The sequence below is a fragment of the Microcaecilia unicolor genome, chromosome 2 (assembly GCF_901765095.1).
Source record: "Microcaecilia unicolor chromosome 2, aMicUni1.1, whole genome shotgun sequence".
In the NCBI taxonomy this organism is placed as follows: Eukaryota; Metazoa; Chordata; class Amphibia; order Gymnophiona; family Siphonopidae; genus Microcaecilia; species Microcaecilia unicolor.
Genome location: NC_044032.1, coordinates 566,391,312 through 566,416,773, shown reverse-complemented (window position 1 = coordinate 566,416,773; position 25,462 = coordinate 566,391,312). Strand labels below are relative to the sequence as shown.

At 46.0% G+C, this 25,462-nt stretch overlaps 1 protein-coding gene across 1 annotated transcript in view; it reads right to left on the bottom strand.

Moving 5' to 3' along the window:
* PCM1 (pericentriolar material 1) overlaps positions 1–25,462 on the bottom strand; it is an 866,960-nt gene that overhangs the window by 521,925 nt on the left and 319,573 nt on the right. Inside the window, 2 exon segments of the mRNA XM_030191464.1 lie at positions 17,374–17,503; positions 18,559–18,716. Coding sequence (XP_030047324.1) covers positions 17,374–17,503; positions 18,559–18,716 — 288 coding nt within the window.

Here is a 25,462-nt window from a genome sequence, read left to right as displayed (position 1 = left end):
TTAATCATAGCTGATCAATCCATAGACTGGTGGGTTGTGTCCATTTACCAGCAGGTGGAGATAGAGAGCAAACTTTTGCCTCCCTATATGTGGTCATGTGCTGCCGGAAACTCCTCAGTATGTCGATATCAAAGCTCCATCCGCAGGACTCAGCACTTAGAGAATTACACCCACGAAGGGACACTCTGCCCAGCTCACCACCGCCGAAACGGGGGAGGGGAATTAACCCAGCTCATCCCCACACAAGTGGGGGAGGGGAATCCGTCCAGCTCATCCCCGCGGAGCGGGGGAGGGACACCACACCCGCCGATGCGGGGGGATCTGGCTTATCCTGCAACCGCAACCGCGGGAGGAGCTGACTGACCCTAACACCGAAGCGGGAGGGGTACAAAACTGCCCTACAGCCGCACGAAGCGGGAGGGAGTGCCGGCAGAATTTTAAGTCTCAATCCAGCCCCGTATAACGGAGGGGAGAGGAATGCAGCAGCTCACTGTAACACAAACTCGTCTTAACTCTTGAAGAATCCAAGTGAAAAAACTTGAACACGAAGTCTTTCTGAAGTAACTGAAGACTAAACTTGAACCTGAAATGCAACCAGAATAAAAACAGTACAGATATCTGGGAGGGGCTATGGATTGATCAGCTATGATTAATGGAAACAAAATTATCAGGTATGATTATACATAATTTTACCTTCCATATCATCAAGCTGATCAATCCATAGACTGGTGGGATGTACCGAAGCAGTACTCACCCAGGGCGGGACATAGAAATCCCTGACCTCAACACTGAAGCTCCAAACCGGGCCTCCGCCCGTGCAGCCACAGTCAAACGGTAATGCTTGGAGAATGTATGAGCCGAAGCCCAAGTTGCCGCCTTGCATATCTCTTCCAAGGAGACGGATCCGGCCTCTGCCATCGAGGCCGCCTGAGCTCTCGTGGAGTGAGCCTTCAGCTGGATAGGCGGCACCTTCCCCGCGGCCACATAAGCCGCTGCAATGGCTTCCTTGACCCATCTTGCCACTGTAGGCTTAGCAGCCTGCAGACCCTTACGAGGACCTGCAAACAGGACAAACAGATGATCCGATTTCCGGAAATCATTGGTCACTTCCAAGTATCTGATGATGACTCGTCTCACATCCAGATATTTAAGAGCAGAGTACTCCTCTGGGTAGTCCTCCCTACGAAAGGAAGGGAGACAGAGCTGCTGATTCACATGGAAGCGAGAACCAATCTTGGGCAGGAAGGAAGGCACTGTGCGAATAGTCACTCCTGCCTCAGTGAACTGCAGAAAAGGCTCTCGACATGAGAGCGCCTGGAGCTCGGAAACTCTTCTGGCTGAAGTGATAGCCACCAAAAAGACTGCTTTCAACGTCAGGTCTTTCAGAGATCCCTCGACAAGGGTTCCAAAGGCGGCTTCTGCAATGCTCTTAGCACCAGGTTGAGATTCCACGCAGGCACCACTGAGTGCAGAGGAGGGCGCAGGTGATTAACTCCCTTGAGAAAGCGCACCACATCTGGCTGCGAAGCCAGGGAAGCACCCTTCAGGCGGCCCCTGAAGCAAGCCAGAGCCGCTACCTGGACTTTAAGGGAACTGAGCGACAGGCCTTTCTCCAGACCTTCTTGCAGGAACGCCAACACTGAAGAAATTGGAGCAGTGAAGGGAGAAAGTGAGCCTGCTTCACACCATGCTGCAAAGATACGCCAAACCCTGGCGTAAGCAGTAGAAGTAGAGCGCTTCCTCGCTCTCAGCATAGTGGCGATGACCTTGTCTGAGAAGCCCTTCTTCCTCAGACGCTGCCGCTCAATAGCCAGGCCGTAAGACCAAAGGGAGAGGGATCCTCCATCACCACGGGACCCTGATGTAACAGGCCCTGCTCCACTGACAGCCGCAGAGGATCGTCGACTGAGAGCCTGAACAAGTCCGCATACCAGGGACGTCTGGGCCAATCCGGACCCACCAGGATTACCCTGCCGGGATGCTTTGCCACCCGGTCTAGCACCCTGCCCAACATGGGCCAGGGCGGGAACACATAGAGGAGCTCTTGTGTCGGCCACTGTTGGAGACGAGCATCTACTCCCAGGGATCGAGGGTCCCGTCCTCTGCTGAAAAAGCGCGGCACTTGGCCATTGGCCGATGACGCCATCAGATCTAGGCTCGGCTGGCCCCAGCGCTTCGTGATGTCCAAGAACGCCTGAGCAGATAGTTGCCACTCTCCGGGCTCCAAGGTATGGCGACTGAGAAAGTCCGCCTTGACATTCATGACTCCGGCAATGTGGGCCGCTGAAAGCTGCTCCAGGTTCGCTTCCGCCCACTGGCAAAGACTCATAGCCTCCTTGGCTAGAGGGGCGCTCTTGGTATCTCCCTGGCGGTTGATATAGGCCACAGCCGTGGCATTGTCCGACAGGACCCGTACAGGCTTCAACACCAGTACCGGGATGAACTCCAATAACACCAACCGAATGGCTCTGAGTTCCAGGAGGTTGATAGACCACTTGCCTCTGCAGGAGACGAGAGCCCCTGCGCTGTCCTTCCCAAGCAGTGGGCTCCCCAGCCCATCAAAGAGACGTCTGTCGTGACGACAATCCACTCCGGGGTCACCAGAGGCAATCCTGCAGACAACTTGTCTGTCTGCGTCCACCAGCTCAGCGCCTTGCGCACTGCTGGGTCCACGGGAAGGCGCACAGCATAATCCTCCGACATCGGAGTCCAGCGCAGCAGCAGAGATAGCTGCAGTGGTCTCATATGAGCCCTGGCCCAGGGCACTACTTCCATCGTGGCCGTCATAGAGCCCAAAAGCTGCACGTAGTCCCAAGCCCGAATAGGAGAGGCTACTAGGAACTAGTCCACCTGAGCCTGAAGCTTGACAATCCGATTGTCTGGCAGGAACACTCTGCCCACTTGGGTGTCGAATCGAACTTCCAGATACACCAGGGACTGAGTCGGGCGCAGCTGGCTCTTCTTCCAGTTGATGATCCATCCCAGGGAGCTCAAAAGAGCAATTACCCGGTCCATAGCTTTGCCGCACTCTGCATAAGAGGGGGCTCGGATCAACCAGTCGTCCAGATAAGGATGGACTTGTACTCCTTCCTTTAGCAGGAAGGCCGCTAAGACCCCCATTACTTTGGAAAAGGTCCGCGGAGCAGTAGCCAACCCGAAAGGGAGGGCTCTGAACTGGAAGTGTCGTCTCAGGACTGTAAAACGCAGAAAGCGTTGGAGAGGAGGCCAGATGGGAATATGCAGGTACGCTTCCTTGATGTCCAAGGAAGCCAAGAACTCTCCTGCCTTCACTGCCGCTATAACAGAGCGGAGAGTCTCCATGCGAAAGTGCCTCACTTTCCAGGCCCGATTGACCCCTTTGAGGTCGAGGATAGGCCGGACAGAACCTCCTTTCTTTGGAACCACAAAGTAAATGGAGTAACGTCCCTTGCCAATCTGATTTTTTGGCACCGGAACGACCGCACCCCGGCGGATCAGGTTGTCCAAGGTCTGCTGCACTACCACAGCTTGACCGGAGACTTGCAGGGAGAGAGTACAAACCTGTCTCTTAAGGGCTGGCAGAACTCTAGCTTGTAGCCGTCTCTGATGACCTCCAGCACCCACGCGTCTGAAGTTATAGTGGTCCACTCGCCCAGAAACGAGGACAGCCGTCCTCCAATCTGCACTGGGGCGTGGACCAAGGCCCCGTCATTGGGTACGAGACCCTGGGGGAGGACCGGAGGGAGCACCTCCGGGACGGCGGTCTCTGCGAAAGGAATGCTGCTTGGGGGAGAAATTCCTCTTGAAGGAAGAGGGGGCAGAGGAACCCGACTTGCCCGGGCGGTACCGATGGGCTTCCTGCAACCGTCCTCTGGAGGTATCGGGACGAGTACTAACCCGAGCCCTGACCTCTGGTAATTTCTTGCCCTTAGACGTGCCGAGATCGGTCACGATTTTGTCCAGCTCGACCCCAAAGAGCAGCTTGCCCTTAAAAGGCAATCTAGCCAGGCGGGATTTAGAGGCGTGGTCAGCAGACCAATGTTTCAGCCAAAGCCACCGCCGCGCAGAGACTGTCTGAGCCATGCCTTTAGCTGAGGCTCTCCAGACATCATACAGCAAGTCTGCCAAATAGGCTAAGCCCGATTCCAGGGCCGGCCAATCAGCCCTCAAGGAATGATCCGAGGGGGAAGCCCGCTGCACCATAGTCCGGCACGCCCTGGCCACATAGGAGCCGCAAACTGAGGCCTGCAAACTTAAAGCAGCTGCCTCAAAGGACGACCTTAAGGCCGCCTCCAATCTTCTGTCTTGGGCGTCCTTTAGGGCCGTGCCACCTTCCACCGGCAACGCCGTTTTCTTAGTCACCGCAGTGATTAAAGAATCCACGGTAGGCCACAGATAGGCCTCACGTTCACTCACAGCCAAAGGATAGAGGCGGGACATAGCCCTAGCCACTTTAAGGCTCGTTTCCGGGACATCCCATTGAGCCGCAATTAAGGTGTGCATGGCATCATGCACGTGGAAGGTTCTAGGCGGGCGCTTCGTCCCCAGCATAATGGCGGAGCCAACAGGGGCTGAGGGAGAGACGTCCTCCGGAGAGGAAATCTTCAAAGTGTCCATGGCCTGTAACAACAGGTTGGGCAAATCCTCTGGGCTAAAAAGCCGCGCTGCAGAGGGGTCATCCGCTCCAGCCGAGCGGGGATCTATCTCCTCCAAGGAATCCGCAAAGGATCGTTGGGAGACCTCAGACACGCTGCCCTCATCTACATCGGAGGAGACAAAAGTCCTCCAAGGCCTGGAAATCAAACCGAGGGCGTTTACCTCTGGGAACCTCAACCTCTTTATCAGAAGAGGGAGCAGGGGCAGCGTTTTGCATGAGGAAAGCCTGATGCAGCAGCAAAACAAACTCGGGGGAGAAACCCCCCAGACTGTGCACTTCCGCAGCCTGGGCAACAGCCCTAGACGCACTCTCAACCGGCGCTCGCAATAGCGGGGGAGAGACATGCTGCGCATCCAAAATGGCGTCCGGCGCGAAACTCCGTGAAGGAGCCGCGCGGGAAGAACGGCGCTTAACTTTAGCCGCTTTTGTGCCGTCGCCCAAATTAAGGGCGTTCATGGCATTAATGTCTCCAACCTCAAGGGCGGCCCCGAAGAAGCCGTCCGAGCCGCGTGGCCGGCCAAGATGGCGGAGGCGAGGAGCGGGGGATGGGCGTTTATGGCGGGAAAAAACCGCCACGCCGGAGGAACGACCGGGACATTCATCGGTCACTAAACTATCACCCATCAAGGGCGAGTCAGGTTGTAAAACCCCCGCATCCCCTCTAGAAGCGCTCCAGCGATCCGGGGAGCGACCCTTTGCGCCCTCGCCCTCCGACGCCATTGCCACGAGGAGAAGAATCGGGGAACCCCCTGCCCGCTATAAAAAGGTAAAATTACCTGCTTGCCGCTCCGAGCTGTAACGAACTGGTGTCCCAGTGAGTAGCTGCAATGAACGTTTAAAGAAACGTCGAATTAAACGCCTTTAAAGACGTTTAAAAATATTTTTTTTTTTTTTTTTTAAACGGAGCCAGCGGGAGGGGGGAGAAAAGGAGGGACCTGGCACCACCAGGTTTGCACTTGCTCAAAAGAGCCCTCAACCCCAGGCCTCAACAAAACCTAAGGATTAGGCTTGGAGGCCTAGCCAGAGCTGCTGCTGTGTGTGACCACCACCTGCTGAGATAGAGAACATACTGGGGAGTTTCCGGCAGCACATGACCACATATAGGGAGGCAAAAGTTTGCTCTCTATCTCCACCTGCTGGTAGATGGACACAACCCACCAGTCTATGGATTGATCAGCTTGATGATATGGAATTTTACTTTTTGCATTTGGTTGTAGGGTATTCCAAAAGTTCGCCCAGGTGGTTTCCAGCTTTTTGCCCTCCACAGAGGAAATGTCTGTAATTCCACATCGTTCTAGTTTTAACAGTTCAATCATATTTGTCCTCCAAGCTCCCAGCGTGGGCTCCTCGTTCGTTCTCCAATTGAGCAGAATTATCTTCTTGCCGATCAGCACTGCCCTGTGCAGAAAGGAGTTAAGTCCTGGTGGAGCATGTCCCGTGTAGCAGTATTTTCCAAAGAGCAATAAAGGCTGCCTCTGTATTGTGTTGCATCTCCAGTATTGTTTGACGGCCGCTAACAGCTGAGACCAAAAACGCTCAACCCGAGGGCAAGACCAGAACATATGTCCTAGTCCCACCAATGCCTGGGCACAATGAGGGCATGCACCTGTGCCACCATATCCTGCCTTGAACGCCCTAGCTGGTGGGATATAAAGTCGTAGTGCAAATTTGTATTGTATCTCCCAATGTCTGGAATATGTTGAGGTGCGTAATGCCAAGTGTAAAAAGTTCTGCAATACCTCCTCCGACACCTCCGCATTCAGATCCACTGCCCATTTCTGTGCTCTGCCTCTGTAGTCAATGTCCTCCGTCGAGTCCTGTAGATATCTGTGATGGAATCGCAGGGGCACTTTGTTTTGGGCCCCCAATGTCAATGCTGTATTTAAAGTGTCCTGTACATCCTCGCTTAAGTTGGTCCAGCCCAATTCAGATAAGTAGTGTTGTATCTGCAAATGCGCAAACTGATCAGTCTCTGGTAAGTTGAATTCTGTTTGCAATTCCCGGAATGGTCGCACTCTGCCCTCCTCTGTCACCAGCTGGTACAGATATTGAATTCCTTTTTTCCTCCATCTAGCAAACATCGCTGAGGTTGTGCCCTCTGTAAAATCTGGGTTATGAAGCAGAGGCAAAAAGGGGGTCGCAGACCACTTGAACCAGTGTCTCCTGCACAGCCATCTCCACGCCGCCCTTGCTGAATGGACGAATGGATTGTTTCTTAAGTTGGGTTTAACTCTGCTGTTGCCCGACGCATGCAGCCACCACCCTAAATGTGTTGTAGGTGAGAGGGCCTGTTCTATTTGTGTGTTGGAAAACTCTCCATGTCCTGTTAGCCAATCTCTAATGTGTCTCATCGAGCATGCTATGGTCAGATATCTTATGTTGAGTAAGCCCATCCCCCCATGCAGTCTCGGCTTCTGAATAACACTCAAAGGGAGCCGAGGCTTCCGCCCCCTCCACAAAAATGTCTGAATCAATTTATTGAGGGCCTTTTCCTCTCTCTGTCTTAAATATAATGGGAGCATCTGAAAGAGGTATAACCATTTAGGGGCTATCATCATGTTAACTAATCCTATGCGTCCTGATAAGGAAAGTGGGCATGTGTTCCATAGGTTTAACATGCGTCTGGTCTCTTGCAGGACTGGAAGCACATTCCTATCGTATAGGAGCCCCATGTCGGCAGGAACTATTACCCCCAGATACTTAATCTGATCCTCTGCCCATTGCAGAGGAAACGCTTCTCCCCATTCATGCCTCAATCCCTGATCTAGGGGCAGTGCCAGAGATTTTGTCAGGTTCAGCTGGAAGCCCGAGAGCCTGCCATAGCTGTGTACAGTGTCTAGGAGGTGTTTTAACGATGTTCGGGGAGAGTTCAGCAGCAACAGCAGGTCATCAGCGTATGCCAGCACCTTTATCTCATACTGTCCTATTTTGACCCCCTGTATGCCCTCGTGTAGTCGGATCTTGTTCAGCAAAGGTTCTAGGGTCAACAGGAAAAGTAACGGGGATAGCGGGCAACCTTGACGTGTTCCTTTCTCGATGTCAAATCCCTCTGTTCGAATTCCATTAACTAATAGCATGGCCCGGGGGTCAGTGTATAGTGTTGTGACGGCCTGTAGTAGCCATCCCGTGACGCCTATCCATTTTAATGTTTCAAACAGAAAGGGCCATAACACCCGGTCGAATGCCCGTTCTGCGTCGAGGCTCACCGCCAATTTTTGAGAGTGTGTGTTAGGAGCTACTAGTGTGGCTAATATGAATTTACGCACATTCAGAACTGATTGGCGCCCCCTAACGAATCCAGCCTGATCTTCTTTAACCAATTGTGGAAGAAGAGGTGCCAGCCTGTCTGCTAATATCCTTGACAATAGTTTGGCTTCCACATTGATCAGAGAGATTGGTCTGTATGAGCTAGGTTGTAGTGAGTCTCTCCCTTTTTTTGGAATTAAGCTTATCAGGGCCATGTTAGCATGCAAGGGGAATCGACCATTATCCACCACTTCATTGAGATATTCCGTCAGGGGCCCCAGTATTTTTTGTTTAAGCATCTTATAGAATTCACCATCGGGCCCTGGTGCTGAGTGCGTTTTTAGTGCGCCTATAGCCTTCTGGAGCTCTTTTGCTCCAATCGGTTTATTAAGTTGATCGAGGTGTTCTGGAGATATTTTCCCCATGTTAGCGTTATCTAGGTATGTTCTGATGGCTTCTTGAAAGCCTCCCGTCTCTTTCTCCCCCTTATATAATGTGGCAAAATGCTGTTGGAAGGTTTTGGCTATCTCCTCTGGTTTAGTGATGATCTCTCCCCTTTGTCCACGTACCGCTGCGATGTAGTGAGTCTTCCGCGTGCCTTTAACTAGTCTCGCAAGCATCCCCCCTGCCTTATCTCCATATTTAAACAATCTATATTTTCTAAACAGCATTGAGCGTGCTGTTCGTTCCTGGAGTAAGCTGTTTAATGCCACCCTCGTAGACGTAAGGAGCTCATAGGTGTATTGCGAGGGGTGTCTGGCATACTGCTTTCTTGTTTCTCTTAACTGCCTCTCCAGAGCTACTATGCCTTGGGCCATTCGCTTATTTCGTTTGCTCACATACGCTATGACCTGTCCCCGCAAGACCGCCTTGGCTGCAGACCAATACAGAATGGGGTCTTCTGCGTGTGCCTGATTATGTGTGTGAAATTCTTCCCAGTGCTGGTATAAATGTTCTGCAAATTCTTTCGATGCGTATAAGTATGCCGGGAATCTCCACCCCGGGGACTGCCGAAAATATGCCTCTCCCTCCAGGTCAACCCATATCAAGGCATGGTCAGAGATCTCTTCGGGGCCTATGACCGCCTCTGTTACTTTCTGAAATATGTCGGGGGAGGTTAGTATATAATCCAAGCGAGACTGGGTGCGGTGTGCACGGGAGGTATGAGTGTAGTCTCTCTCCTCGCCGTGCAATATCCTCCATGGATCTAACAAGCCCGTGTTCTGACAGAACGAATCTAAAAGGGAACTGTCCGAGGCGGCTCCAGAACTCAGTTTCCTCGTCCTGTCTAGGAGGGGGTCTAGCACTTGGTTCATATCCCCGGCCACCACCGCGGGGAGACCTGCATGTGTCTGGCAATGTGTTAGTAGCTGCGCATAGAAACGTTTAGCAGATGTGTTGGGGCCATATGCTGAGATCAGAAGCATTTGTTTCCCTTGCAGGTTAAGCTGTATTCCCACTATTCTTCCCTCCCCATCTTTGAATAGCATTTTCGCGGTGCCTTTCAAAGTTTTATGTAATAAGATAGCCGTCCCACCCCTTCTTCCTGTTGCCGGGGAATAGAATACCTCTCCCACCCATCCTCTTTTCAATTTCTCGCTCTCTTCTTTTGAGAGTCTAGTCTCCTGTAGGCAAGCTATACCCGCCCCGTGTCTTTTAAGAGCCGATAGTATTTTGGTTCTTTTGGTGGGAGATGTGATGCCACACACATTCCAAGACACTAACCTTGTCTTATCCACCCCACCCGTGAGCTTCCACTATTGCCGAGGCAGACAGGTTGGCCTGTGGCTCCCGGGCTCCCAGCCTGGCCCCGAAGACCCTTCTCTTCCATTTCTGTATGTGTTCCACCCTATCTTTTAAGCTCCTCTGTTGTTTTTTGAGACTGTGTTGTATAGATGCTTTCCTCCCCTGAGAATACCTTGCAGCGTTAGTTTTAACTATTACTGAATCCCTCCTACCCACCCTGCCCCCCCCCCTTATTCTACTCCAACTATCCACTTTCCCCAACTTTCTTGACAGCAGATCTGTAGGAGCCCCTGCCATGCCCGAGACCCCCCCACCAGACCTGATGTGTTTGCGCCCTAGTCTGTTTTGTGTAATGTGTGCCCAACAGCAACTTTCTTATCATATCTCACCAGCTGAAATCTCCGGTCATTCTCCTGATTGTCCTTCCGCCAGCTGTTGTCTGTTCTGTTCTAGTTTGTATATATGATCTTTGGCAGCCGCCTCCGAATCAAATGATTTCCATTTTCCACTTTGCCGAATCTTTAATACCGCAGGGTATATCAACATGAATTGGATCTGTAGCTCCTGCAGCCGTCGACATAATGGTGTGAATTTCTTTCTGCGATCTTGTAAGGACACTGAGTAATCTTGGAAGATTCTTACAATTTTCCCTTCAAATTTGGTATCATCTCGTTTTAAGCGATAACCCCTCAAAATCTCCAGCTTGTGCAGGTAATTATGAACTTTTAAAATAACTGCCCGTGGAGTCTGGCGGCCATCTTGGAATCGGCCCACTCGGTGCACTCTCTCTAGGCATAAAGCTCCAGCGTGATCGGACAACGCGAATTCATCCGTCAGCCATTTTTCAACCACTGTTGCTAGCACTGAGTCTTTTACTGATTCTGGGATGCCGATCAAGCGTAAGTTGCTCCTTCTGCCCCTGTTTTCTAGGTCGTCTACTTTCTGCTGCAGCGTTTCCACCGTCGCTTTTGTGGTTTGCTGCTGGCTATGTAGGGGGGCTGCGCGTCTTCTATGTCTGACACTCGCCGCTCGAGCTCTCCAATGCGCTTCGTTGCGTCCTCCAGGCGGGAATCGTACTGTTCTAATTGCGCCGAGATTTTTGCTAAACGCGGTTCCAGCGCTTGTGTCACCGCGGCAGTCAATTGTGCTAGCTGAGATGCGGTGAAGTTCTGTTCGCCTTGCGGCGGGGCCTTCTCTTCAGCGTGGTCCGCCGCCTTAGCCTTGTCCTTCGCCGTTTTCGTGCTGCGTGCCGGCATCGCTTTTGTTCCAGTTTCCACAAATTTATCCATCAGCTGTTTGTTGATCTTCCGCTGTTATTGCGGCGATTAGCGTGGGTTTTTTGTGGTTTTTAGGGCAAAATCTGGCAGCGGGGCCTCGGAGAGCAAAGACACACGTCTTCCTCTCTCACCACATCACGTGACTCCCCTTGCTAAGTTATTTTAATCTGACAGATGCTGAGTGGGACTGCCTGGCAGAAAAGTCTAAAAGTAGGGAGGTCTTGGAGAACTGTTCCACCTACTGGAAAACAAATCCACATGGAAGGGTGTATATACTGGGAATAATGTTGCTGATGTCATATTGGACTAGTGTCTGGGATACAGTTATAACTGGATGGTGTGGTTCATTACTATGCTACACAAGGAAGTGGTTCATACAAGCAAGGACCCTAGGTTTCAAGCAAGGTGAAGTTTACTCTTATCTGATAACTTCCCTTCCTTGAATCCTGCTAGGACCATTCAAGACTAGTAGGTTATGGCCCCTTACCAGCAGATGGAGGCAAAAAAGCTGAAGATTCTAGTGATATCACCAGTATAAGAGGTGGTGTAGTCAGGAATCTATCAGTAACGGAGTAAACGAAAACAGCAAAGAATATTTTACCAAAAATTGTCTTTCCTGGAAACCTATGCAGAAAACCTATAATTTAGTGACAGACATAGAACCCAAGGACATAATCAAACCCCTCAAGTCTTCCAAAGTAGGTCCTGGATAGGTCTAGCAAGACTCAACAAAAGAAAATTATTAGGTAAGAAGAATAACTTTCACCTTCCTTATCATCCTGCTAGACAAGCCCAGACTAATGGATGTACCAAAGCTTAATGCTCAGGGTGGGAGAAAGAAAGCCTTCTCCAAAATTACTGTCCACAGTTACTGTCACTTCTGACCCACACATCAAACTTATATTTGACGGAAGAATCACTGCCCTACAAATATGCTCCTGGGATACTGCTCAGCTTAAGCCCAGCATCCTGTTTCCGATCTGGATTGGCCACTGTTGGAAACAGGATGCTGGGCTTGATCGACCTTTGGTCTGTCCCAGTTTGGCAATACTTATGTACTTAAGACTCTGTTTGAGCTCTCGTCAAATGAGCAAGATGACTTGCAGAATCACCTTCTGGTTCAGAAGTACGCTGCTTCAATTGCTACCTTGATTCAATGAGCCAGCAATGATTTAGAGATCAACTACTCTTTACACTGACCACTGAAGCACAAATTGCTGGTCAGATTTACAAAAGGAATTAGTGACCTCCAGATAACATTTGTAGGGCTCTCATTCATCTAGCTTATGCAGTCAATACTCAGCTCCTTCCATCTTGCTGTACTACACACCTGGAATAGGCTTTCTGAATATGAATTGGAGTGTCATGCTCATATTCAAATCCAGGCTGAAAACCCACCTTTTAACTCTTAACCCCTTGTTCACCTGTTTAATACTCAGATTCTTTTAATCATTCCCATAATAAATGTAAATCCCTAATTCCTTATTTGTCCTGCTTCTCTGTTTTGAATAGACTGTAAGCTTTGACGAGCAGGGACTGTTTCATAAGTATCTGTGAACAGCTCGGTGTATGTCTAGCAGCACTATAAAAATAAGTGGTAATAGTAGGTCTGTTTTCAGAGATTTTTGAAAGATAGTTGTTTCGTTGATTGCTTTCAAGTCTGTAGGTAATGCATTCCATAACTGCGTGCTCATGTAAGAGAAGGTACTGGCATGCATCAGCTTGTATTTAAGTCCTTTGCAGCTGGGGTAGTGCAAGTTGAGAAATTTGCAGGATGATTTAGTGGTGTTTCTGGAAGGTGGGTCTACTAGGTTTAGCATGTAGTTTGGGGCATCTGTATGAATGATTTTGTGTACAATCGTGCAGATCTTGAACGCAATGCGTTCCTTAAGTGGGAGCCAGTGAAGTTTTTCCAAATATGAGTCTGGCAGCCGTATTCTGGGCAGTTTGGAGTTTTTTGATTGTCTGTTCTTTGCATCCGACGTATAGTGCATTGCAGTAGTCCAGATGACTTATTACCGTTGACTGTACCAGGGAACGGAAGATGTATCTCTGGAAGAAAGGTTTTACTCTTTTAAGTTTCCACATGGTGTAGAACATCTTTTTCGTTGTGTTTTTCACGTGGGTATCAAGAGTGAGGGTTCGATCAATGGTGACTCCTAGAATTTTCAGGTTTTGTGAGACAGGAAGGGAACAGTATGGTGTGATTATGGTGGTGAAGATTTTTGTGTTATGTTGTGAGGTGAGTACCAGACATTGTGTTTTTTCTGCGTTAAGTTTTAGTTGGAATGCATCTGCCCAAGTGTGCATTATTTGGAGGCGTTGGTTGATCTCGTTGGTGATTTCATTTAGATCCTGTTTGAATGGGATGTAGATTGTGACGTCATCTGCATAAATGTAGGGGTTGAGGTTTTGATTGGCTAGTAGTTTGGCTAGAGGTGTCATCATTAAGTTGAATAATGTTGGTGAGAGAGGGGATCCCTGGGGGACTCCACACTCAGGTGTCCATGGGGGTGATCTGTCCGCATTCGTTGTTACTTGGTATGATCTTGTGGTCAGGAATCCTTTGAACCATTTGAGAACTATGCCTCCTACTCCGAAGTATTCTAGTATATGTATTAGTATATCATGGTTAACCATGTCAAAGGCACTGAACATGTCGAACTGTAACAGGAGGATGTTGTTACCAGGTGCAATTGCCTGTTTGAATGAGTTCATTGCGGACATTAGTCCAGTTTCGGTGCTGTGATTCGTCCAAAATCCTGATTGGGACTCGTGAATTGAATGTTTAATTAAGTATTCAGTAAGTTGTTTCGTCACTATGCCTTCCATGAGTTTGGTCATGAGTGGAATGGATGCTACTGGTCGAAAGTTGGTTAGGTCCATTGTGCTCTTTTTAGCATCTTTCGGTAACGGAGTAAGTAGGATGTTTCCTTTATCCGTGGGAAAGAGTCCATTTTGAAGCCTGTAATTTATGTGATTCGTGAGGTCTGTTTTGAATTGTTTGGGTGCGGATCTTATTAGATTGTTAGGGCAGATGTCTAATTTGCATTGTGATTTGGCGTATTCTCCGAGCCAATATGAGATCTCTTTTTATGAGAGCGTGTCAAAGTCGGTCCATGATTGATCTGCTGGGTATTCTCCGGGTTTTGGGTCTAGACATTCAAGGATATTTGTGTACTCCGTTGTGTTAGTGGGTATCATGAGTCGGAGCTTTATGATTTTTTCATTGAAGTATTTTGCAAGGTTGGTTGCTGATGGGGTATCTGAGTTGTTAGAGGTGACCTTGGTAGTATTTAGAAGATTGTTTACGAGCGAGAAGAGTTTGTGTGTATCCTTGTAGTTTGGTCCTATTTTAGTTTTGTAATAGGTCCTTTTAGTTTGTCTGATCGTGTATTTGCATTTTCTTTGTAGTTGTTTTCAGTCTTTGTGTGTGTTTTTGTCTTTTTTTCTTGCTCCATCCTCTTTCTAATCTTCTGACTTGTGTTTTTAGTTCTTTCAATTCTTCGTTAAACCATGGTATTGAGTTTTTTTTCTATGTGAGGTTCTGGTTTGAAGTGGTGCTATATTGTCTAGTATTATTCTGCATCTGTTATCCCAATCTTGGAGAAATTGGGGTGAGTCTGTAGGTGTTGTCCATTCGTCGGTGTAGAATTGTTGCCAGAATGTTAGTGGGTCTATTTTGCCCCTCGTAGTATATGTCTGTTGTTTTTGTTGTGTCTTTTTTGTTCTCCAGTGGAGGGAAAGGTTTGCACTGTAGTGGTCGGACCATGGTCTGGCTGTCCATTTTGAATCTATTAGTGTGATAATTGGTTCTGGTGAGAATTTGTGGGTGATGATGTCTAGTGTATGTCCTTTGTTATGGGTGGGTTGTGTGTTTGGCCACTGGAGCTCCCATACTTGAAGGAAGTCTTTGCATTCGCGTACATTGCTTGAGTTATTATCTTCAAGGTGAAGATTGATGTCTTCTGCTATGAGAAGGTTCTGGGAGGTAACACAGCTGTTTGATATAAAGTCCAGAAAGTGCGTTTGTGAATCTGGCCAATTGCCCGGGGGTCTGTAGAATAAGACTAGGTTTAGGTGATCATGTAGGTTGGGGTGGTTGATTCTGACTGAGGCTATTTCGAGTTGGGAAAGAATAGATTCTGCTGTTGTTGTGACTGTGAAGTGAGATTTATAGATTATTGCTATTCCTCCTCCTCTTTTTGGGCCTAGGGGGGTGGAGTTGGATTCTAAACCCCAAACAGATTCTGCAGCACCGACTGCCCAAACCGACTGTCGCGTCGGGTATCCTGCTGTAGGCAGTAATGAGATGTGAATGTGTGGACTGATGACCACGTCGCAGCCTTGCAAATCTCTTCAATAGTGGCTGACTTCAAGTGGGCCTATGACGCTGCCATGGCTCTAACACTATGAGCCGTGAGTCAGCCCAGCTTGGGCGTAAGTGAAGGAAATGCAATCTGCTAGCCAATTAGAGATGGTGCGTTTCCCAACAGACACTCCCCTTCTGTTGGGAACAAAAGAGACAAACATTTGGGCGGACTGTCTGAATGGGCTTGTCCGCTCCAGATAGAAGGCCAATGCTCTCTTGCAGTCCAATGTGTGCAACTGACATTCAGAAGGGCGGGTATGAGGACAGGGAAAGAATGTTGGCAAGACAACTGACTGGTTCAGATGGAACTCCGACACCACCTTTGGCAAGAACTTAGGGTGAGTGCGGAGGACTACTCTTGTTATGATGAAATTTAGTATAAGGAGCATGAGCTACCAAGGCTTGAAGCTCACTGACTCTACGAACTGAAGTGACTGCCACCAAGAAAATCACCTTCCAGGTCAAGTACTTCAGATGGCAGGAATTCAGTTGGGTGAGAACGACATTGAGATCCCTTGACACTGTAGGAGGCTTGATAGGGGGCTTTGACAAAAGCAAACCTCTCATGAAGCGAACAACTAAAGGCTGTCCCGAGATAGGCTTACCCTCTACACGATAATGAAAAGCACTAATCGCACTAAGGTGAACTCTTACAGAGCTGGTCTTAAGACCAGACTCGGACAAGTGTAGAAGTTATTCAAGCAGGGTCTGTGTAGGACAAGGACGAGGATCTAGGGCCTTGCTGTCACACCAGACGGCAAACCTCCTCCATTTGAAAGAATAACACCTCTTCATGGAATCTTTTCTGGAAGCAAGCAAGACTAGGGAGACACCCTCAGAAAACCCAAGGAGGCAAAGTCTACGCTCTCAACATCCAGGCCATGAGAGCCAAGGACTGGAGGTTGGGATGCAGAAGCGCCCCCTCGTTCTGAGTGATGAGGGTTGGAAAACACCCCACGGTTCTTCGGAGGACAACTCCAGAAGAAGAGGGAACCAGATCTGGCGCAGCCAGAAGGGAGCGATCAGAAACATGGTTCCACGATCCTGCTTGAGTTTCAGCAAAGTCTTCCCTACCAAGGGTATGGGAGGATACGCATACAGCAGGCCCGTCCCCCAATAAAGGAGACAGGCATCTGAAATCCAGGAGCTGATCACGCTACGTCCACACCTGCTGGGAGATAGAGAAATACTGAAGGCAGTTGGGGCTAGCCGTCCTAGAGGCACTATGGTCTTTCAGTGTTCTCTATCTCCACCTGCTGGTAGGTGGATACAACCCATCATTTAATGGACTCATCTGCTGCTGATGACAAGGAAAGATTTGATCTAGGTCCTGAGTGACTTTTATGTCACGTTGTATTACTTTGCAATATGCCTGGGAATAAGAGCATTTGGGAGTGAAATCACACCAAAATCAGAATGTTTCTATATGGTAAGTTTTATGGGGAAATTTTCTAGCTCTACATTGTTGGGGGGTGGGCCAAGATGGTTCTGTGGATGCAGAACTTGTTTGGTTTTATGGTGTGCTCCTAGAGGACTGTGCCTCTGTTTCACCTATCAAGGTGGTGCTGTCACACAGCTTTGGGAAGGGAGACTACAGGCTTCTGGGACTAATTTGCTGAAGATTCTTTGCTCACAGACACAGAATAGGAAAAGTCTTAGTAAACAGTTTTTTAAATAGGTATTGCTGATCTGAGAGGGAATTCTTGCTCCTCCTTATCGCCCCCCCCCCCCCCCCCCCCCCAAAACAATATTTTTTTCACTGTGGACAGTATTGGAGGGGTGGGTAAGAAGAACAGAGATCTCAACTATTGGCTCTTAAGTTTTTGGGCTGGCTCCAAGATTTAATACAAATTTGTCAAGGCCTGTTTTAGGGTATAGCTGCTTACTTTGCTTTTTGTAAAGTGATCTTGGCCTTTAGAACATAAAAGCAGTTTATAAACTCAAATGATATTTCTGTTCTGGTGCTTTCTAGATTTGTCACCTAGTTTGTAGAGTAACCAAACAAAATCAAGAGTTTGCACACCAATTCATTTAACTAATCATATCCAGGGTTTTGATTCTATATAGCTCTTACTTCAGAAAATGTCTTAACATACCTTAAGGTCAGGACAAGCCTTCTGCAGTTCTTGAATTTTTTCTTGAATGCCAATAAGTTTCTTCCTTTCTTCTTGTAACTGTTTAAGTTCTTTCTGCTGCTGCTGAAGTTTAGCTTCATAGAATTTCTCCCTGCAACATTACAGTATTAATTGTTCTGAATACCTATTGAACCTATTGTACCTATTGAACAATCACAAACCTCACAAAGAGGTTTGAAGTTAACAACCATTCTGTATCAAAAATTCACTTCATATGCACCATGTTCAGCTATGACATTAGCTAAATCAAGTACCTTAATTCTATTAACCAATTTCAAGGTTTATAAAAACGAGGAGGAAGCAGCCTCAGACAGCGCAGGACATTTTCAATTCAAACTTTGTGAGCTTGCTGCATCAATCATCGGCAGAAAAAAACCTCTCCCGTCAAAATAAACAAACATTTTTTTCCTAATTCTGTTAAATCATTTTTATAGGCTTTTCATCAAAAAATTAAAATATTTCAACAGCAGCTACTTAGCTTAAAAGCAACCGCTCTTTACAACTGAAGCATTCATCTCGACACTGGCCATCATTTCAAAGGACCAATCTGCTGCTTCAGGGGGAGATTTTATTCAAATGTGTTTTCTCGCTTAACACCTCTAGCTGAGCATGTTCAAAATTGTTGAAATATTTTAATTTTTATAGGCTTTTAAAATTAAAGTATTTTGACAATTTTGAACGTGCTCAGCTAGAAGCGTTAAGCAAGAGCATATCTGAATAAAATCTCCCCCTGAAGAAGTAGACTGGTCCCACGAAACAATGGCCAGTGTCAGGGTGAATGCTTCAATTGTAAAGAGTTGCTGCCTTTAAGCTAAGTAGCTGCTGTTGAAATACCTATAAAAAAAGCCTATAAAAAGCCTATAAAAGTGATTTAACAGAATTAGGAAATGTTTATGTATTTTGATGGAGAGATTTTCCTGCCGATGATCGATGCAGCAGGATCACAAACACAGTTTGAACTGAAAATGTCCTCTACTGCCTGAGGCTTTTTCCTCCCTGTTTTTATACACCTTGAAATTGGTTAATAGAATTGAAGTACTTGATCTAGCTATTGTCATAGCTGAATACGGTGCATATGAAGTGAATTTTAGATACAGTGACTACCTATTGAACAATTACATTCAACTACTATGGTGAGAACATTACCTTGCTCTCTCATTTAATGCTACATCCTGCTGTGTTTTCATAACATTATGGCCAATGTTGTTCAGCTGCTGCTTTGTATCCTCATCTACAGCAGAAAATATGTCTTCAAGATTAGCTCTAGTAGGAGCAGCTCCCTCATCTTCAACATCTTCTCCATCCTATATTGAGAACAAAAACACAGTTTTAATTTGTTGCTCCCTTAATCCTTTGTCCCTTCCACAAATGCACTTAGTGCATAAATGTTCATTTCTTATTTGTTCTAAAGCAGGCTCTACATCAACAGATTTGGATCTAAAATACTGGTGAAACTTGACACATACTGACCTGCACATCAATTCCTACTTCTACGGCCTGCCTAAATTAGGGCTGTAGGTGTATAGGATTTGGTTCCTATACATATAGATTATAAAATTTTGCTTGGACATGGGAAATCCAGATGTTACACTTAGGCTGTTAGAGCCAAACATGAAACCTATATAAGTACATAATTAATGCCATACTGGGAAAAGACCAAAGGTCCATCGAGCCCAGCATCCTGTCCCCGACAGCGGCCAATCCAGGTCAAGGGCACCTGGCAAGCTACCCAAGCGTACAAACATTTTATATGAGTTATTCCCAAAATTGTGGATTTTCCCCAAGTCCATTTAGTAGCGGTCTATGGACTTGTCCTTTACGAAACCGTCCAACCCCTTTTTAAACTCTGCCAAGCTAACCGCCTTCACTACGTTCTCCGGCAACGAATTCCAGAGTTTAATTACGCGTTAGGTGAAGAAAACTTTTCTCCTATTTCTTTTAAATTTACTACACTGTAGTTTCATCGCATGCCCCCTAGTCCTAGTATTTTGGAAAGCGTGAACAGAGGCTTTACATCCACCTGTTCCACTCCACTCATTATATTTTATACCTCTATACATGTAGATTTTCAGGGTCTTAAGTGTATAGCTTACAAATGCTTGCACAACTTAATCCAAAGTAATCTCCAAAACTGGTATTAAAAGTTTCCTACTTCCAGCTTGTCTAACTCTCTATTGTACAAACTATTGTTCAGTAATTTTTAGGGCTGTATGTTAACCTCAGTTAATGCCATGATTAACAAGTTATTTATTAATCTCAATTTAAAAAAAAACTGTGGCTAATAAAATTGCAGAGTATCCCGTCTCTTCCATGCCCAAACTCCCACCCTACATGCAGGTCTTCTGTTGGTCTCCAGCAGCAGCATTGAACATACACTGCCTGCAGCCTGCTCCAAAGCTTTCCCTCTGACCTGTCTGTCCAATCCAGAAATAGGAAGTGATGCCAGAGGAGGCAGGACAAGCCAGAGGGAAAGCTTCGGAGCAGGGAGCAGGCAGCCTATGTGAAATGTTGCCGGTGACCAACAGAAGACCACCTTAAAGGTAGACCATAGTGGAGGGGGAAGAGAGTGAGCTGCAGACCTGCAAGCAGAACTGGAGAGGCCACTGGTGGAAGCTATAGCCAAGGCAGTGAGCTCAGGCAGCCACAAGAAGAGCCTGGTGCTGCTCACCACCAAGTTTGTGTCACTGTCCATGAAGGTAGAGGAGAGGGAGAGGGAGGGAGGGAAGAAGGAAGAGAAGGCAGAGCGATAATAGTCCAGGGGGAAGATGAGAGGGAGGAAAGGAAGACAATAGGGAGAAATGTTGGATTTTGGGGTGGGAAAGAGATCATCAGTCCTTTATGGAAGGGAAAAGGGATGAGATTTGATACACAGGTACTTATTTTGTATCTGGGTCAATGAAGATTATCCCCAATCACAAGGAGCTGTACTGGGAAATAAATAAAAATACACTTAATTGTGCAATTAATTGCAATAAATTTTTTTTTACTTTATTTTTCAAGTCAAGTGACAATAAAAGCCAATGCTAAATAAAAAAAATCCAATAATACATTTGACAAAACCCCAAGCCAAAACCGAACTACCCCTCCCCTCCCCCCCACACCACAAGAAGAGCAACAGGCAGAGGGTGGCAATTGTCAACTCCAGTGCAGTAAATCCCAGAGCCCCAAGGCAACAGTCTACGGGCTTACATTTTGATAACAAGTGAGAAAGGGTGTCCAAACCCGTACAAAAGCAGCCAAACGGCCTTGCCTCTGTGCCGTCAGCTTACTGAAATAGTAGACTTCCCATAATGCACTCTGAAGCTGTGCCATCTGCAGAAAAGCATGGCTGATCGCCAGCATTTTGCAACCTCTTGATGAAGAACTGCTATACAGTGGATAAGTACCTTCACCACATCTGGGAAGAAAGAACCAGGTACCATATGCAACAAAAACAGGGCAGGATCCATGGATATAGGAGCAGAAAGCATTTGTGAAAAAATCCCTGCCCAACCAACCCAAAAAGGTCCAAAAAGAGGGTAAGACCATTAAACATGGGAATAGATTCCCAGTCCACCACAATCTCACCAACAAACCCCCTTATAATTTGGAAAAAATTTAGCAATAGTCGTGAGAGCCCTATACAATCTGTAGAGTGATTTCACCCTATTTTTCAGCAAATTAGTGGAAATAGAAATATGGGTCATAAGGTGATAAGCGGTCTCCCACACCTACTGAGTTCAGAGCTTGACAAAGGCCTAGCTCCCACTTCTTAATATAAGAAGGTGTCTGTGGCGCACCCAACAGACACAAAAAAAAAATCATAAAAAGAGGAGATCATCTTATGTTGGCGCAAACCCTTGGTTAAAAAAATCTTCAAATGGAGTTGAAGGATCCTGAGCTCCCCTTCTCCCCCACCCCAACCCCGAAGGCTCACTATGAGGCAGGTGCCTAAGCTGTAGATAATGAAAAAAGTCTTTACTATCTAAGTGAAACTTATGCTGCAACTCTGAAAAAGAAAAGAGAAAGTCACCCTCCTGAAACATCTGACCAAGAAGCCACAACCCCCTTCTGCTCCCAATTCTGAAAAGAATGCTTAGGCCATCCTACAATAACCAAACTCAGGGAAGAATGTGGGGCACACTGGGGAACCCGTCTACCCCTGAGAAATATGAGAAACCAGCGAATCCAAAGGGCCAAAGAACTGTGTATGATAGGATTCTGAACTTTCCATTGCTCGGGCACCACCAGCGGTATCCAAAAAAACAGCCTACATGTGACACTATCCAACCTCACCCATGGCACAGGAGAAGCTATCCACCATACCATCACTGCATGAAGCTGTATACCCCAATACCAGCATCTGAGATCAGGGACACCCAGAGCCCCCTCACTCAGCCTCTACACTAAAACCCACTTGGGACACTCTGGTACGTCTTTTCTTCCAGATATACTGGAATAACTTACACCGCAGGTTGTCCGAAACCCGCTTGCGGATGGGTACCGAAAGCATCTAGCACAAGTAAAGAAATCTGGCCAACAACATCATTTTGCAGAAGGATATCCGGCCAAACAAGTATGAGTCAGACCATGCCACCGATAAAGGGCCAAAGAAAACTCCATGGAGCACCACCTGGTAAATATATCTATAGAGATTTGAAAAATCCAGGCAGATGTTTACTCCTAAATACCAAATGTCTTAGCCAACCCAAAGGGCAAAGAATTCTTCAAGGAATGTGCTCTACCAGGGGCCAGAGTAATATTCAAAATGTCGGATTTAGCAGCATTCATTTTAAACCCTCTGCTCAGTGTGTGCCGGCAGCTAAGAAAGCAAACAGAATGTTGGGTATTAGGGAAGGAATGGAAAACAAAAATGAGAATGTTATAATGCCTTTGTATCGCTCCATGGTGCAATTGCACCTCGAAAACTGTGTTCAATTCTGGTCACCGCATCTCAAAAAGGATATAGTGGAATTTAAAAAAGGTACAGAGAAGGGTGACGAAAATGATAAAGGGGATGGGACGACTTCCCTATGAGAAAAGGCTAAAGCAGCTAGGGCTCTTCAGCTTGGAAAAAAGTCAGCTGAGGGGATATATGACAGAGATCTATAAAATAATGAGTGGAGTGGAACGGTTAGACATGAATCATTTGTTTACTCTTTCCAAAAATACTAGGACTAGTGAGCATGCAATGAAGCTACAAAGTAGTAAATTTAAAACGAACCGGAGAAAATATTTCTTCACTCAACATGTAATTAAACTCTGGAATTCATTGCCAGAGAATGTAGTAAAAGCAGTTAAGCTTAGCGGAGTTTAAACAAGGTTTGGATGGCTTCCTAAAGGAAAAGTTCATAGAGCATTATTAAAATGGACTTGGGGAAAATTCACTGCTTATTTCTAGCATGAAATCACGTTGCAAAACATGTCCAGCCACCATTGAAGGGACTTATTTTACATTCAAAGATAGAACAATTACATTGAAAGGTTATACTTCGTGCCGTTCAACAGGTATTATTTATTACATAGTTTGTCCCTGTAACAAATACTACATCGGCAAATCAACCAGATCCCTACATGAAAGATTGATAGAACATCGCTCACGCATCAATGCTCAAAATTTGGGAGCGCCACTTGTTCAGCATTGGGTGTCTCTCAAACACACTGTAGAAGACTTAAAATGTATGGTAATAGAGCAGGTACTTCCCTCTAGAAGAGGAGGTGATCTCAATAGAAGAATTCTTCAGCGTGAGACTTACTGGATTTTCACTCTCGATACAATAGAACCAGCAGGATTAAATACATATATCCAATGGGGGAGTTTTTTCTAACTCTAAATCTAAATCAGAAAGAGTCCTTCCGAGACAGTTTATGCAGTGATTTAGCCTCGATATTGCCCATTGGTTCTATTGTTGTATTTAAGTTTTGTTTTTGAGTATTTTTTGACCCAATTGCAAGATATATTATGGAATACATATATACATTTTTTTATATAAGTTACGAACATTGAATTTATACTTTTTGAGAACTTCTGACGTTCCTCACGTATGCACGTTCTACGTAATGTTATCAGCTGTTTAGACGAAATTAGATAAAACGCCATCGCCATTTTGTTCATTTCAAAGGATTGTAACCAGCACATACTGAAGCCTGGGGCATGAATCGGGTAAGCCTTGAACCGCTTTTTAGAAAGACCTTGCGATCATACAATGTAGTTTAATAGTAGGTTAAGATAAATACATATGAGACTTGACGTCTGTTTTCTCTTTTTCTTCGACAGAACTATAGCCACTCCCCCTTGACAAAGTTTGTACGAAACGGGTACCTGTCGGGGATTTAAGAGGGCACCTTTTCGCCTAAGATAAGTGCAGTGTGTTGCTTTTTGACAAATATATATTTACTGAAGAAAACAGAGCAAGTTGCTTTTTGTGATTATAAAAGGGTTGGTGGAGGTGGAGTCAATGATTATGACATGAATATATGTAATATATTCACCTATTGAGTGAAAACAATATTACTATCTACAGACAAATTGTGTATGAGACTCCCTTTCACTTTAGTTCAAATAGTATTTAAGACTATCGCATCGCCATACACACACTCTGTGTATTTTGTTTGTTATTTTAACACATGAGACAGAGTGACGGTCTCAATCATTATTTGAGTTAACACTGATAAAAAATGGCCGCAGGTTCTTGGAAGACCGGGTTCAGCTTCAGTGCAGATGTAGCGACAGATTTATTACAACATTTTGCCACGTTAACTCCCATGGGGAGTGATACCTTGGACACTGATTGGGAAACGCTTTTGTCTAATTTCAAATCTTCTGCAAAGCTGGAAATTAATAGCTCAGCTTTGGTTGAATATTGCAAAACTGAACAAATACCCCGTGGTCTAAGGATTTATAAAGCTCCACAAATTTTTAAAGAGCAAGAAGAATTTATTTCCAAATGGAATATGATATTAAACAAGTGTTCGTTGGATCTCATGCTCTTGGTCATAGAACAATCTCGAATGGTATTACAACATGAAAAAGAACTTCTAGACAAGGAATTAGAACGATTAAAACAAGATGTATCTGAGCAAGTTTTTCTCTCAAAGTATTCCCAGTTAAAAGAAAGTGTTGATCAGTTCAGAGAGTCACTAAGAAAAATGAAATTGAAAAAGTTATCTCGTGACAGGAAAGATCACGCACAAGGACGAGTATATCCATGGATGTACAATAAAGGTAATCAAGTAGTTGAGAAGATTACATCCAATATCACAGATACAAGTCACGAACATCTGGCATTTAAGGCTTTTCATTTTTCGGATAGTTCCTCAGTGAGTGGAACAGACGATTTTTTAGACCAACGTCAAACCAGTGCAAAACCAAGAGGCAACAGAAAAGGGACGCACAGAGGAGGGTTCAGGTCCCGCCCACGGACACGATCTCAACTCCAACAAATTTAAATGTAATAAATTTATCTAAACATTCTCTAAATGAGGCAGAAATATCATTATTATCGAAAGGATTATCATACGTCCCTGCACTATCCTTCAACACTTTCCAATTCAGGATAGATCTAGAGAAATTTGTTCGAGCTTTACAATTAAAAATTTTTTTCAATGACAAAGAAACTCAGGATGTTTCTCGTGTAAAAACAAAATCTCAATGGATACCACCGATCCCTATAGATCCAGTAGTAGCAGCCTTTAAACAACTTGTCCTGAAAGATGTATATCAATTACACAGTAAGGACACACATAGATTTAAAGATAATTTATCCTTTGAAGAACGTAAAGCTTTACGATCTTTGAGAACTAACACCGAAGTGGTAGTAAAGCGTGCAGATAAGGGGGGCGCTACTGTGATCTTAGATAGATCAAAATATGAGACTGAAATCTATCAGCAACTGACAGATACAACATCTTATGTGAAGTTACATTATGACCCTACGAAAGAGCTACAAGAGAAAATCCTTCTTATAACACAAATGGCAGAGGAAGCGGGAGTCCTGACGAAGAAAGAATTCAGATATTTGAACAATCAATTTCCTATTACTCCTGTTCTATACACCCTGCCTAAAGTTCA